At 38.8% G+C, this 15937-nt stretch overlaps 1 protein-coding gene across 1 annotated transcript; it reads right to left on the bottom strand.

Annotated features, from left to right (window-relative positions):
* Positions 1-398: 398 nt before the first annotated feature.
* Positions 399-3531, bottom strand: LOC121541299 (zinc finger protein ZIC 3-like). The gene is made up of 3 exons (XM_041850284.1): positions 2323-3531; positions 1944-2107; positions 399-1706 (listed from the first exon to the last, which is right to left on the bottom strand). The coding sequence occupies exons 1-3, from the start codon at positions 3302-3304 to the stop codon at positions 1515-1517; spliced, it is 1338 nt and encodes a 445-aa protein (XP_041706218.1). The 5' UTR covers positions 3305-3531; the 3' UTR covers positions 399-1514.
* Between the last annotated feature and the right edge of the window lie 12406 nt (positions 3532-15937).

The following is a 15937-nucleotide window of genomic DNA, read 5'->3' on the forward strand; positions in this document are numbered from 1 at the left end:
AACAGTCTGTTTTGGTCATTTTTTGTTGATGTTTTGATAACTCATAAGTTGATATTTTGCTATGATTGTTCCTTTTTCAATAGCTTCTTCTTGCGGTCAAAATGACCCCAGTGGGTAATCGATGTACATTATGTAAAATATGTTGGTAGCTTGATGGTTAATCTGATAAAGGATATCCTGATATTTCAACACAATTTGTTAATTTGCTACGCCAGTGATATCTAATAGGCTATATTGAGAGCAGATTCGTGTACAGATCCACACATAATGTACAGCATCATCCTGATAAATAAACAGGGGAAAACTAAATCAAAGTCTTACCAATTTATTGGTAATTTGGGATACACTACATAGATAGTATCAATTTCAACAAATCAACAAACAAAATGAAATGCCACAATTTCAAAATAGGTCAGATTTCTGTTATTTATTTCTCTTTTGCCTTGATCTATGATATTTTGCATTTAGTTTTCATTTCACTTTTTATCTGAATCTGATGCTAGTTTGGCTAACTGAACAACATATACCAGATGTATTTAAATTGCCTGTTTAAAATATTTTCCTTGATGTTCCACTGAACACTTTCAGAATATTTTTTGTCTTAGGTGCCTTAATGGATTGTGAACTTTGCTTTGTCATCAAATGCTGGATCTTGTCAATCATTTAGCAAAAGGTAGGCTACCACTCCAAAATCCAACATCTAAAACATAAAAGCCCCAAAATGTATACAAGTCAACATCACTCAAAACAAAAATTTATAAAATGTCCATAAACATGTTTTTCATTGAAGTGTTGACTAAAGTTGCATGCCTCTTATGAACATGATAGAAATATATAAATCATGTTGATTTATATATAACCATTTATATCTGTAAATGTATACACCAACATTACAATAAATTGCAACTAAAATACAATTATATCAATTATATTGTAAACGGTATATTTTAATATAGAGAAATTAAGCTATACATTTTATATTGTTCTTTGCAAAAGGCAACATTCCATGTCAATGACAGCAGGCCCATGTTTTTCTGTCTTAAAACTGATTATGACAACAGAGCTAAAATATAGTAACACATGCAAATACTGTTCTTCTACTATAATTAATTTCCTCCATCTGTTTTCTTTTTTTTCTTTGAAGTTACTTCCTTTCTTTTTATGCACTTTATGGTTTATATATTTTGCTTTTGTTTGTTCATTTCGTATCTTTCTTTCTTTCATCAGTAGGGTTATATGGAGGCCTATCTATGAATTTAAAGGCTTTGGTGCAGTGGGCCACATTGTCATCTGTAAATCAGCAGTAAATGTGTAGTATTTTCCCAGGATCAGACTTTTCCAAACATTTGGGAGGCTATAGAAGAAACATCACTCCAAAATGATTGCATTTGCTCTGCATTTTATGAAAGCACCTTTACAGCTCAACACTAAGGCAATGCATAGGCCTACCCTGTGTTTTCTGAACTTTTATTGAAAACTTGGCAAACCTAGGCTATAGGCCTGTTCCTACCGTTTCAAACGTACCATTCAACACAATTGGATGAGAGATCCTCTTTAAATATTGACTTATGATGCTTGACCAGCATGGATGGTTTTGTCGAGTCTTCGATGGTTGAGGACATAGGTCTACACGGAGCTGGTGGCGTGGATGACTCATATCCAGAGGTTCCGGTTGGGGAGGTCCCTGAGCTTTGAGATTCGTGAACCTGCAAAGTGAGAAAATGTATTGTAGATGTGATTACTCAAAAGTGTATTTTTTGATTGCTCCAATTTACAAAAACAGGATATGTAGCCTAGTCCTTCAGTTTTATCCATAGCCTATATCTGTGTGTGTTTTCTTTCAATTAGATATAACAATGGAGAATCATTTGATTTCTATATCCTAGGTCATATAAATATAGGTCATATACGCTGGCATTCTTTCACCAGAAATGATGGCTTGCCTTCGAGTGTTTCCTCAGAGAGCTGGGATGAGTGTAGGCCTTGTCACACACCTTGCAGTTGTATGGCTTGTCTGAGGTATGTACGTGCATGTGTTTTTTTCTGTCGCTGCTATTGGCGAACCGCCTGTCACAGCCTTCGAAATTGCATTTAAAAGGCTTTTCACCTGCCAAAGAAAATGCGTAGAAATTAATTTCATAAATTGCAGTGCGTTGTGCGTTAAAATTGCTTTTGGATAGGCCTATTGACTGGTAGTTAGCCAAAGTTGGACCCATAGCAGTTTTAAAACAGAGCGCATTGTAACTTTAACCAGTTTCATATAACACATTAAATACTGTGTTAGGCCGGTTGATTTGATAGAATGTATGGCAGGCTCATTACCTGTATGAGTCCTTTTATGTATTTTCAAATTTTCCGACCTGGCAAATATTTTCCCACAACCATGAAACGGACAATTGAATGGCTTTTCTCCAGTGTGTACACGAATGTGGTTGACTAATTTATACTTTGCTTTAAAAGATTGACCTTCTCTCGGACAATCCTCCCAAAAGCAAGTGTGCAGACCCTGGTCTGGACCACCGACGTGATCCATGGAGACGTGCGAAACCAGTTCGATCATGGAGCAGAACATCTTGCCGCACGTTTTTTGGGGTTGATTTGTTTGATTCTCATCTACCCATTTACATGTGACGTCCTGCTTAGAGGGCTGTCGAATGTATCGAAAGAAAGCACCGTTACCATTCTGTGTTGCCACTCTCATACCCATCTCCACATTGTGATCAAAGTGGAGCTGGCTGGCACTGACGTGTGGGTGCGGGCTGGAGACAGGTTGATGCGGATCTGCTCCCACGTATATGTCTCCCTGTGAACCCAAATGCGCCCTGCTGTTCGCTATGTATCCATTTGGGGATGCGTTTGGGGATGCGTATATAGATGGAAAGAGAGGGTGCACCAGGTTTTCAGAGATCATCAGGGGCATTCGTACACTTTCTGTTGAGGTGCGGCTGAAAAATCCGTGCTCAGCATCCCTTGTTGCTATATCGACAATGTCTGAAGTGCGATACCTGATCGAAAAATCCATGGAGTCAATAGCTCTGTATTCATGTGAACCAAAGTGCCCGCCGTAGTGGTTTCCGAGCGCAGCTGCGTATCCAGAGACTTGGGGAATAAACGGGGACTTCTGTGCGGCGGCAACGTCTTGACATGCAGTGCTGAGATTGAAGGCTGCTATGTGAGAGGTCTCTCCGTAAGGGCTGATCCCTAACCGAAGGTCTTTGCCCCCCGGTTCAAGATATCTTGGCATTCCAACGTCCCCGACACCAAGCGCGGAGAATTGCTCACCGTGGTCAACGAGCTTGGTCATTGAAGCACCGAAGATATCACTTTTGTAAAGTAGTACAGAAACCTTTTACAGCTTTATAGTGGCCAAAGTGTCCATAATGTGAGAAAATCGTATGCACGTTTCCATTCTGTTAAATGTATAGGTTAATCCACAATTCCCTGAAATCCTAAGGTTTTTAGATGGCACAAAAAGTGAGAGGGGGTCAAACTCCCACCAATTTCGATTGCGTGGGCTATAGGCTAGACTAGTGAATGTATTCGGTCGATTCAAGTCAATCACTCCGCCCAAATACGACACCAGCAGCAACCATACAGTAACCAATGACATCCAAGATAACCTCTTGGCACGTGATTTTTGTACAGTGAATTAATTGAAAAGCCATTGCCTCATTGGCAGACTGGTAGCCTACATGTATACGTAGAAAGCATCTGTAGTAACTTCAAAAGCGTCAAGCTGTCATAATTCTTGTCTATCAAAAAGTGTAGCCTTATTCTCATGGGTTCCATGACTTTCCTGGGCGTCATTGCTATACCCTTGACACTGCCTTATTACCACCACTATACTGCTTTAGATCGGCAATGTTTGGGAATTTCATTATAGTGTATTCAACCAAACCCGCACTGCAGTATTTTGGCCGTAGCTTCTCCTGTACACTATGGTTTAACAAGCAGGTCCATGCACAAGTAAATGCCTCCAAATAATAAACTATCCTACATGTGCGTACTTTGCTAAATTATTGCATACAAATAGCTTATTACACTTGACCTGTATAAGCCAACTTCCATGTCACGTAAAAACGGTAGTGTAGGCCTATTTGAAACAGGCTAATTCACTCTTAATGTTTCTGTGTAGCCTGCATGTGCATAGGCATAAAGGCTGAAACATTTCAGGGACATTTTTGTTTTTAATGTAGGATATAGCTTATATTTATTTATCTCAAGAATCACTTAGTTTTCATAGCAATTGAGCAATTGTATCCAGTATTGCTGCCAGGTGTAGCATTGGTACAGAAGTAGGCTATAACCCAGTTATCAGACATTTCAAATTAAAACGAACAAAATACAAATAAAATAAATAAATAGGGGTTGGCCTAATGCGATTATGCTGTTAGCCTGTAGAATTACTGCGAATTGGCAGTCAGATGTTGTTCTCAGATGTTGTTCTCAGATCATAAGTAAGCCTAATTGACCAAAGACTTTCAAACTGTTATCATTTTTTTTGACACGGGATTCAAGCGACAGAAAGTTAGGCCTCATTTAGCTTATGTGTTTGCAAACGGCCTTAAGCACCTGTTAAATGGTTTAGCAAGGCGTTTGAAGCCACTGCCAATAATTAGTCACGGATCGGATTGGAGCATATGGCTGCCCTCTGCAGGTAGCCTTTCACATGGAGTAGCCTACCAGGTGCAGCAAACAGGAGCTCTAAATAAATATAAATAAATAAACTAGATGGTCATTTTTCATGAAAACAAATGTATTTGTGGTAGTGAAAGAACTGTTACTTAAGCGAAGCTGTGAAATATAGTCTAGTCAAAGTTAAATATTAAAATATCTGGTCTGATTTCTTTGATAGACTACTATATCAACCTTATTATCTGCTAAATGGCATATTATATTACATATTATATTATTATATTATTATTACTTTTATAGTGTGGGCGGTGACATCACATATTTCATCACAAATAACTAGACTCAGACTACTATACTTTAACTCATAAGGAATTAAAAAGGAATATGTGTGTTGAACAATTGAGGCTGGTGTAGTAGAGGACGGGACTGTTTTATACATAGTTGATAGTAGCCTTCAGTGGGAGACTAGGTAGTAGTAAGTAGCACAGAAGTACTAGTAGCAGTACAATGCAGTAGTAATATTGAATGTTTTAGGTAGGCCATGGGTTAGCTATAGTAAATTGTAGTTTGGTCTGTGAGTGTGAGGGTAGTTTAGTTGGGTGAACTATGTGGCACAGTCAGTCTTATGTGCTCCCCCCAGTGCTATAATTAAGCAATAAGGCCAGAGGAGGTGTGGTACATGGCCAATATACCACGGCTCAGGGCTGTTCTTATGCACGACGCAACGCGGAGTGTCTGGATACAGCCCTTGGTGTGGTATATTGGCCATATACTGTACCACAAACCCCAGAGGTGCCTTATTGCTATTATAAACTGGTTACCAATGTAATTAGAGTAGTAAAAATAAATGTTTTGTCATACCCTTGGTATACGGTCTGATATACCACGGCTGTCAGCCAATCAGCATTCAGGACTGTCAGTACTCAAACCCCCCAGTGCTATAATTTGATTTGTAGAATATATTTCTGTTCTGATTTCAGATTTGAAAAGCAGAGAAGTAGACGAAGATTTCATACACTCTAAATTGTTTTCCATGTTGTTGTAAAAGTGGACAACATTTCAGTTGTTTGTAAAAGTACAGAGAAAGTAGTTGATGTGTTTACTAAAACAGCTGTATTGTTGTATTGGTAGAAGATATTTACATTCTGATTTCAGATTTAAATCAAGTCAAAATCGAATCAAAGTTTATTTGTATACACAGATCAGCAGATGTTAAAGCAGGTGCCAGGAAATGCATGTGTTTCTAACTCCAGCAGTGCAGTAAATATCTAACAGTACAATACTAACACACAAATAATCAACAACGACAAAAAAGAAGAAGACAAAACAAGAAATTAAGAAATATCGGAACGCGCAATATCAGAGTCCAGAATATAACTATAAATACATGGTGTATATAGACAATATGGTCAATATACAAGTAGGAAAAAGGTATGTACAGCAGTGGTTATATGGATGAGCTATGTCCAGAATACAGTATTTACATGTAAACCGAATAAACAATTAGCGTAATTTTCAGAGATCAAATTATAGTTCAACAAGATAATGTTGCAGGAATGCTAATCTTATCTGTTTAAAATGATTTCAGAGCAATAAATATTTTGTAAACGTTATTAAAGTAACCAGTGTTCAACGACTCTATGTACAGCGCTTAGGGTAGCAGTCTCTAAGGTGCAAGGTAGAGTACAGGGTGGTAACCGGCTAGTGACAGTGACTAAGGTGCAGGGCAGGGTAGCGGGCTGAAGGTGACTAGTGATGACTGTTCAGCAGTCTGATGGCCTGGAGATAGCTGTTTTTAGGTATCTCAGTCCCAGCTTTGTAGATGTCCTGGTGGGCAGGCAGTGTGCCCCTGGTGATGCGTTGGGCTGACCGCACCACCCTCTGGAGAGCCCTGCGGTTGCGGGCGGTGCAGTTGCTGTTCTGTTCAGATTTCATAAACTCTAAGTTAACCTTTTACTGCAGTGGGCTACACAGAGTGATTCTTGGTAGTCATAAACAAATCAACTTTGAAACAAAAGTATGCACCTCACACACATGGTTATGAGCTTTAAAAAAAGAAGACACCGATACCATGTCAGATATGGAGTTGAAATGTGTTACATTTTGAGTTTGCATCCCAATATTACATTTTATATACATCACTGAAGACTGAAATATAACAAAACTGTTTGACAAAGAAATACCGGATTTTCGTCAAAAGAAGAAGAAAGAAATGTACTAATAATTACATTCTGAAAAATATTAATAACATTCCATCCATGAGGACAAAGAGGGCGCTTTTGGTCATTGACTTCAGGAAAAGCCTACCTTGTTGGGAAAGTGGTCAAAGTAGCTGATTTGTGTCATAAATCACAATCTTTACTCATTGTCTAATGCTTAGAATGTACTCCCGCAGTGCTATAATTTGACATTTTTGAATGTTCTATGGCTGTTAGTTAATTCAACAGTGGGAAGTTAGCTTAATGAAAGTAGTTGGTGCAGTTCCTTAAACAGCTGTACCTCTTTTGGTAGAATATAATTCTGTTCTGATTTCAGATTTGAATGGCAAAGAAGTAGATTAATATGTCATACCCTCTAAGTTTTTGTTTGTTGGAAAAGTAGCTGATTTGTGTCAAAGGTGAAAAGGTTTACAGTGAATCGAATGTTGGAAGTCATGGGAGTTTTTAACAACGGGAGCTTTAGAATGTTGAAGAAATCCCATTAAAGTGGATTCGTTTTTTTAGAAGGACAAAACTTTTAAAAAGTATAAATGTTTTCAAAAGAACACTATTCCAGAATGTTCTGCACGTTTTAAAGTTTGAATTGCATTTTTAGCCTAGTGTAAGAGGAGTAGCGTTCCAAAGAAAAAGTCAGAAATATGTTGTACATTATTTAAAGTGGGAATTTTGCTTTCGCAAGTCTAACTAATAAAATAGTTAATGAACTATCCAGGTAGCCTGGCTTAATTTCTGAAAACAGAGCTCCAAGTTGCAAACATCCAGCGGTGCTTTTATCATTATACATGTTTGTAAAAACAGTTTGGAAAGATTGGAAACGTTAGGCCTAGTGCATCAACCCATAGTCCCAGGGGAAAACAACAACCATTGGCTCACAGCAAAAACTTTTTTCAAATTGCAATTTTCTTGTTGTCTGCTTGTTTTAGTCAATTGCGAAACTACATTTAAGAAAAGTACAACATATCTAAAGACATGACTTTCCAAAATTGCCTGCTCCCGAGCGTTCTCAATACTTAGAAAAATGTAATATTGTAGGGCTTCCCTCATGCCTCTTTTCATGATGGTACTAACGTTAGCCAGTGAGTGAGTGAGTTCTAGCTAGCTAGCTAGCTACCGACCAAAACATTAAAGCTAGCCAAGACCACACAAACAAACTAACTATACAGATACATGTAGTGAGTGGAGTTACAAAGGGACTATACTAAACAAGTTAAATGTCTTACCTGTGATTACATTTTTGCTACGTGTACATCGACACTGGGTCCCCACAATTTCCCACGCCGAATAGCCGGCTCTTATATCCCTACGTGGGATCATTGGGAACTGTAGGTTTGGATTTTGACCTGGTTACATGTACATTGAACAACACAGCAGCTTTTCAAAATGTTTTGTGATTTCTGTATAACAAAAAACCAACGACGAAGTTGGCTCTTTTACAATGGGGGTCAATGGGGAAGAATGTTTGTTTTCCGCAATTTGTCGGCGTAGTCGAGGGGAATTCCTTCTTATGACATGAATACCGACCCGGAGTATACAAGTGAGGAAATCAAATCCTAAACGTTTTTCCCAAGCCATTATCTTTCTTCATGTACTTTCTTTTTCGATGAAAGAAGCATCTCACTTTGATGTATTTTGTAAAGAAATGCCAACCCCTAGTTATGATGCTTTATTTCTCATCCAGTTGCTGTAGGGATGTCCCTTTGTTTCCCTTCCAAGGAGTCAGTATGATAATTGTAATACATGTTTCCAAGCTCGCACTAATGTTAAAAAGTAATGTGTGTTTAATAAATCAAATCAAATCAAATCAAATGTTATTTGTCACATGCGCTGAATACAACGGATGTAGTCTACCATGAAATGCTTAGTTACGAGCCCTTCCCAATGATGCAGAGTTAAAAAATAATAATAAAAATAGTAACACAAGAGGAATAAAATACACAAGAATGGAGCTATTTACAGGAAGTACCGGTACCAGATCAATGTGCAGGGGTACCCCACAAGCAAACAACTTGATATGATTCACACAAGAAACCAATCAGATTTGTATGATTATGTTTGTGATAGACAATAAACATGTGCTCGATCCAATCTAGCATGTTAGGACATTACATTCAGACTCATTAATTAATTAATTCATTCATTCAGATTGCCTCGCTTGCTAATGTCTCTGATGCAATCTCATGCAAGCAGTATTCAGAGGCCTTTGGCATTGAAAGGGCATTCACTGTAACCACAGAAATAACATTAATGAATTTCTTATGATGATCTCCCCTTCTCTTTGGTCGTAATGCAAAGCTTTGAATGCAGGCCTCAATAGCAAGCTCCTTATTAATTCAAAACTCAAAAAGCTGCGTACACGATTCAGTTCATAGTAACCAATACAGTTCCATTATCAAATCAATATCAAAACATTCTCATGATCATAAGGGCACCAGTATGAGACAGAGAAAATTGGGGTATCAAGTAGTTTAAACATCTCTGAGCCTGATCTGTAATACAGATAGCATAGATTGACCAAATCAGTTCAAATTCCTCGTTCACTGGCCAAATTGATGAAATAGATCTAATGGATGTACCCCAAAATGTACACAACCACCATTTTCCCTTTTTTATTGTCTCGGTATGTAAATAAAGGCTGAGATTATGTTATGAGCTGTTATGCGCTGCATCAATTTGTTAATGAAAATGTGATTCAGGAATGGTAGCCATTTTGAGATGTTCTGGTAGGAGGTTGTGTCAGTTGGGTCCTCCATGTTGTGTGAGAGTCTGATAATGTTTATTTTTTGTCAGTGAGACAGATTTCAAATATTATTCACAACGGCAATTTAGATTTTTAAAAATGCTTTTATGTTATCACAACAACTTATGATATGGAAGAACATTTGTAAATTAAACTACTCCAATACTAGTACTGTCAATGTAACAGAACAAAGGATATCCCACACTGGCTATGTCTAATTTCTGTGTTACCTATGAGACATTTATCAATTACACTCACTATACTCACAATATGCTCATTGTATGCTGAACAAAAATATAAACGCAACATGCAACAATTTCAACGATTTTACTGAGTTACAGTTCATATAAGGAAAGCAGTCAATTGAAATAAATTCATTAGGCCCTAATCTATGGATTTCAAATGACTGGGCAGGGGCGCAGCCATAGGCCCAACCACTGGGGAGGCAGGCCCAGCTAATCAGAATATGTTTTTCACCACAAAAGGGCTTTATTACAGATGGAAACACTCCTCAGTTTCATCAGCTGTCCGGGTGGCTGGTTTGAGACGATCCCGCAGGTGAAGAAGCCGGATGTGTAGGTCCTGGGCTGGCGTGGTTACACGTGGTCTGCGGTTTTGAGGCTGGTTGGACGTACTGCCAAGTTCTCTAAAACGACGTTGGAGGCAGCTTATGGTAGAGAAATGAACATTCAATTCTCTGGCAACAGCTCTGGTGGACATTCCTGCAATCAGCATGCCAATTGCACGCTCCCTCAAAATTTTGTGGCCTTTTATTGTCCCCAGCACAACCTTCACCTGTGTAATAATCATGCTGTTTATTCAGGTTTTTGATATGCCACAGCTGTCAGGTCGGTGGATTATCTTGGCAAAGGGGAAATGCTCATTAACAGGGATGTAAATAAATTAGTGCACAAAATTTGAGCGAGATATAAGCTTTTCGTGCGTATGGATCATTTCTGGGATCTTTTATTTCAGCTCATGAAACATGGGACCAACACTTTACATAATTGATCAGTAAATATCATATTTTACACTACAGTATTTAACTTTCTGTGTCACTGTGTGTTTTTCGTATTAACAAAAAGCAGAAGCAGCATCAATATTGAGGCCTAGAATCCCTATTATTGAGTCTTTGACAGTATACAAGGTTTTGATTTACTAGCCTATATATCTATTTATATTTATTGCCTGTCTTCTTATGGAATTTAATTTAAAACAATGAAAAGAAAGAAACCCACTAGCCCACCAGTATTCATCGTGCACATACATTTCAGTAAAATAATCATATAAAACAGGGTATTTGAATATATATATACAGTGCTTTCGGAAAGTATTCAGACCCCTTCCCTTTTTCCATATTTTGTTTTACGTTACTGCCTTATTCTAAAATTGATGAAATTATTTTTTCCCCTCATCAATCTACACATAATACACAATAATGACAAAGCGGAAAAAGGTTTTTAGATGTGTTTGCAAATGAAACATTAAAAAACAGATATACTTTATTTACATAAGTATTCAGACCCTTTGCTATGAGACTTGAAACTGAGCTCAGGTGCATCCTGTTTCCATTGATCATCCTTGAGATGTTTCTACAACTTGATTGGAGTCCACCTGTGGTAAATTCAATTGATTGGACATGATTTGGAAAGGCACACACCTGTCTATATAAGGTCCCACAATTCACAGTGCATGTCAGAGCAAAAACCAAACCATGAGGACAAAGGAACTGTCCGTAGAGCTTCGAGACAGGGTTGTGTCGAGGCACAGATCTGGGGAAGGGTACCAGAAAATGTCTGTAGCATTGAAGGTCCCCAAGAACACAGTGGCCTCCATTATTCTTAAATGGAAGAAGTTTGGAACCACCAAGACTCTTCCTAGAGCTGGCCGTTCTAGGAAGATCGAACATCTCTGGAGAGACTTGAAAATAGCTGTGCAGCGACACTTCCCATCAAACCTGACAGAGCTTGAGAGGATCTGCAGAGAAGAATGGGAGAATCTCCCCAAATACAGGTGTGCCAAGCTTGTAGCATCATACCCAAGAAGACTCGAGGCTGTAATCACTGCCAAAGGTGCTTCAACAAAGTACTGAGTAAAGGGTCTGAATACTTATGTAAATGTGATATTTCAGTTTTTTATTTTTAATCAATTTGCAAAAATGTCTAAAAACCTGTTTTTGCTTTGTCGTTATGGGGTATTGTATGTAGATTGATGAGGTGAAAAAAACAATTTAATCAATTTTAGAATAAGGCTGTAACATAACAAAATGTGGAAAATTTCAAGGAGTCTGAATACTTTCCGAATGCACTCTATGTTCCCAATATTTAGCAAACCTACCAAGTCAGCGGTCAAATACACTGTATCTGTCATGTACATCATACATTTATGTCATTTAGCAGACGCTCTTATTTACATTTACATTTTAGTCATTTAGGAGACGTTCTTATCCAGAGCGACTTACAGGAGCAATTCGGTTTAAGTGCCTTGCTCAAGGGCACATCGACCGATTTCACCTAGTCAGCTCTGGGATTCTAACAAGCAACCTTTCCGTTACTGGGCCAACCTCCTAATCGCTAGACTACCAGCCAGCCCACATCCTCAGTGATGTGTCATCTAACCCCTGCTGACTTAGAGTTTGTTTAGTATAAGTATATAGATATTCTTCTGAAAGTGAAAGTAACAACACAGTACATCTCAAATGTTCTTTATAAAACGGGCTTCCATGGGGAGTGAAAACACATTCATACTATAAACTATAATCCATAAACACAGACAAACCTGCATTAATGATAACCTATCAAGCCTCAAAACGTAAACAAGCTTAACAATACATTACCCAACAACAAAATGTACAAAGACTGCCTATTATTTGAACAATTGCATTCATAGGTTGGTAAAATGTAAAACTAAATACAGTTGAAGTCGGAAGTTTAGATACACTTAGGTTGGAGTCATTAAAACTCGTTTTTCAACCACTCCACAATTTTCTTTTTAACAAACTATAGTTTTGGCAAGTCAGTTAGGACATCTACTTTGTGCATGACACAAGTAATTTTTCCAACAATTGTTTACAGACAGATTATTTCACTTATAATTCACTGTATCACAATTCCAGTGGGTCAGAAGTTTACATACACTAAGTTGACTGTGCCTTTAAACAGCTTGGAAAATTCAAGAAAATTATGTCATGGCTTTAGAAGCTTCTGATAGGCTAATTTACATCATGTGAGTCAATTGGAGGTGTACCTGTGGATGTATTTCTACCTTCAAACTCAGTGCCTCTTTGCTTGACATCATGGGAAAATCAAAAGAAATCAGCCAAGACCTCAGAAAAAGAATTGTAGACCTCCACAAGTCTGGTTCATACTTGGGAGCAATTTCCAAACGCCTGAAGGTACCACGTCCATCTGTACAAACAATAGTACGCAAGTATAAACACCATGGGACCACGCAGCCGTCATACCGCTCAGGAAGGAGATGCGTTCTGTCTCCTAGAGATGAATGTACTTTGGTGCAAAAAGTGCAAATCAATCCCAGAACAACAGCAAAGGACCTTGTGACGATGCTGGAGGAAACAGGTACAAAAGTATCTATATCCACAGTAAAACGAGTCCTATGTCAACATAACCTGAAAGGCAGCTCAGCAAGGAAGAAGCCACTGCTCCAAAACCGCCATAAAAAAGCCAGACTACGGTTTGCAACTGCACATGGGGACAAAGATCGTACTTTTTGGAGAAATGTCCTCTGGTCTGATGAAACAAAAATAGAACTGTTTGGCCATAATGACCATCGTTATGTTTGGAGGAAAAAGGGTGGTCTTGCAAGCCGAAGAACACTATCCCAACCGTGAAGCACGGCGGTGGCAGCATCATGCTGTGGGGGTGCCACTTCACAAAATAGATGGCATTATGAGGAAGGAAAATTATGTGGATATATTGAAGCAACATCTCAAGGCATCAGTCAGGAAGTTAAAGCTTGGTCGCAAATGGGTCTTCCAAATGGACAATGACCCCAAGCATACTTCCAAAGTTGTGGCAAAATGGCTTAAGGACAACAAAGTCAAGGTATTCATGGCCATCACAAAGCCCTGACCTCAATCCTATAGAAGATTTGTGGGCAGAACATAAAAAGCGTGTGCGAGCAAGGAGGCCTACAAACCTGACTCAGTTACACCAGCTCTGTCAGGAGGAATGGGCCAAAATTTACCCAACTTATTGTGGGAAGCTTGTGGAAGGCTACCCGAAACGTTTGACCCAAGTTAAACAATTTAAAGGCAATGCTACCAAATATTAATTGAGTGTATAACTTCTGACCCACTGGGAATGTGATGAAATAAATAAAAGCTGAAATAAATCATTCTCTCTACTATTATTCTGACATTTCCCATTCTTAAAATAAAGTGGTCATCTAACTGACCTAAGACAGGGAATTCTTACTAGGATTAAATGTCAGGAATTGTGAAAAACTGAGTTTAAATGTATTTGGCTAAGGTGTATGTAAACTTCCGACTTCAACTGTATATGCATTCTGGCAACCTGTCTGTCTGACCTTCATTTTGGTGAGCATATCCTTACCAAAAATGCCTTGTTATCACAAAATATGTCCATGTATTTAAAATATTTTCACATTAAAACCACTCTAATCCCCAAACCCTTGCCCCCTAAAAGTTATTTATCCTGGAGGAGTAAAGTGAGAGGAGGGTACTGTACATTGGAAGCTTACCTCTATAATTCCCTGCAGGCTCCAGGGCCTATGAAAAGATCCACAATACAAGCATACTGCGCAGTGGGCCACTCACCTAAGACTACAGATTATATTTGGGCCAGTAGCTTTTATGAGGAGATACTAACAAGGGGCCTTTGTGAGAATTTGGATGGCACATTAAACCTATATTCTACGGGCCATTAGAAGAGAAAGGTATTGTACTTCAGGCTTCTTTTCAAAGGACAGATAAAGGATCTGATCGTGCAGCATATGTGAGAGAAGGGGGGAGGCTGTATTTGCAATTTAGAAACAGGCCTACAGTTTATGTACTTGATAGAAGAGAATAGACAAGTGTAATGGATGACAGAGTGAATAGGTGGTTGTTTGGTCATTTTACGGAAGAAAATGGGAAATTAGATGTAAGAGAAAGCACATAGATTAGAGGCCTCTCCCATCACACAACAGGGGATAAAAGCCCTGTTTATGCCTGCCGCTAACATGCAACCTTCGTCTTGATCTTGTCCCGATGTTGTCCTGATCGTGTCCATTTACAGTTATAATATCTGATCAAAATCTGATCACAATGAGTCTTTTAATTGTCTACACCTGTCTTGAAATGTGGGCAAAATCATAATGAAGACAAAGATCAGGACAAAGGATACATGTTAGAACCAGGTATAAACGTGGCTAAAGAGAGAAAGCCTTATGCCTCCTCCTGGCTACTCTACCTTCTGTAATGCTATTATCTTTTTCCTTGAATGGTTATGATGAGAGGATGACGATGATGTTTGCAGCACTCTTACTATGATAAAACCCTTAGTAGTCCAACCAGGTTGTGGGTTTGATTTCAATATAAATAAATGAAGTCATCACATTTACATGATGGCACGTATCATTTCATGCAATTTATATTCGATGTTTCGTGTACTATTCAAAATAGTAGTACGAAAAGGTTTATCAGAACAATAACATTTACATTGGAAGAGAGTGCCCTCTGCTGCATAGATAACGGCAGCACACCATGGTTGATGCAGCAATTCATCTCGAGTGCTGTACTCAATCTTAAGGCCTTAACACATTTTCTGTCCTGCCAAAATGGTTCCTGATAAATCCATCAGCACTTTCCTATAGAACATGTTGAGGAGGAAGCACCTTTTGCTGGGAGGATAGCACTATCCGGGTCCATGTTTCCATGTAAGTGTTGAGGTAAGGCAATTTGGAGGCAGATGAGAGAGGGGTTAGTGCAGTGGTTCCCATCCTTTTTCGGTTACTGTACCACCAACTGAATTTTGCTCTGCCTGGAGTACCCCTGAAGTACCCCCTCATGTGCATTCTACCAGTAGGACTATGGTCTCATGAGTCTTCTCAAGTACCCCCTGTGGATAGGCCAAGTACCCCCAGGAGTCCTAGTACCCCTGGTTGGGAACCGCTGGTTTAGAGGACCTGCTGTTTTATTTAATCCCACTGTGTAGGAAAGACCAACCATGGCTGTGTGACTGTGTAAACAAAACCCCAGAGTTTCTTTCTCTATGTTCTGCCGTGAATATTGATTCAGCCCAACTTAATCCTACCGTTGTTTTCAACAATGGCCGCTTCTGGCCCTGACACATCTCAAACCAGAATGATATGGCTGTCCAGTGAG

This window comes from Coregonus clupeaformis, chromosome 27 (assembly GCF_020615455.1).
Source record: "Coregonus clupeaformis isolate EN_2021a chromosome 27, ASM2061545v1, whole genome shotgun sequence".
NCBI lineage: Eukaryota > Metazoa > Chordata > Actinopteri > Salmoniformes > Salmonidae > Coregonus > Coregonus clupeaformis.

What these genes read in the sequence shown, in the direction of transcription:
- LOC121541299 (XM_041850284.1), bottom strand. Translation starts at nt 3,304, where the DNA reads ATGACCAAGCTCGTTGACCACGGTGAGCAATTCTCCGCGCTTGGTGTC. An exon ending in ACATAAAAGGACTCATACAG is followed by an intron (nt 2,108 to 2,322) that starts GTAATGAGCCTG and finishes TTTCTTTGGCAG; the next exon opens with GTGAAAAGCCTTTTAAATGC. An exon ending in CTCTGAGGAAACACTCGAAG is followed by an intron (nt 1,707 to 1,943) that starts GCAAGCCATCAT and finishes CTCACTTTGCAG; the next exon opens with GTTCACGAATCTCAAAGCTC.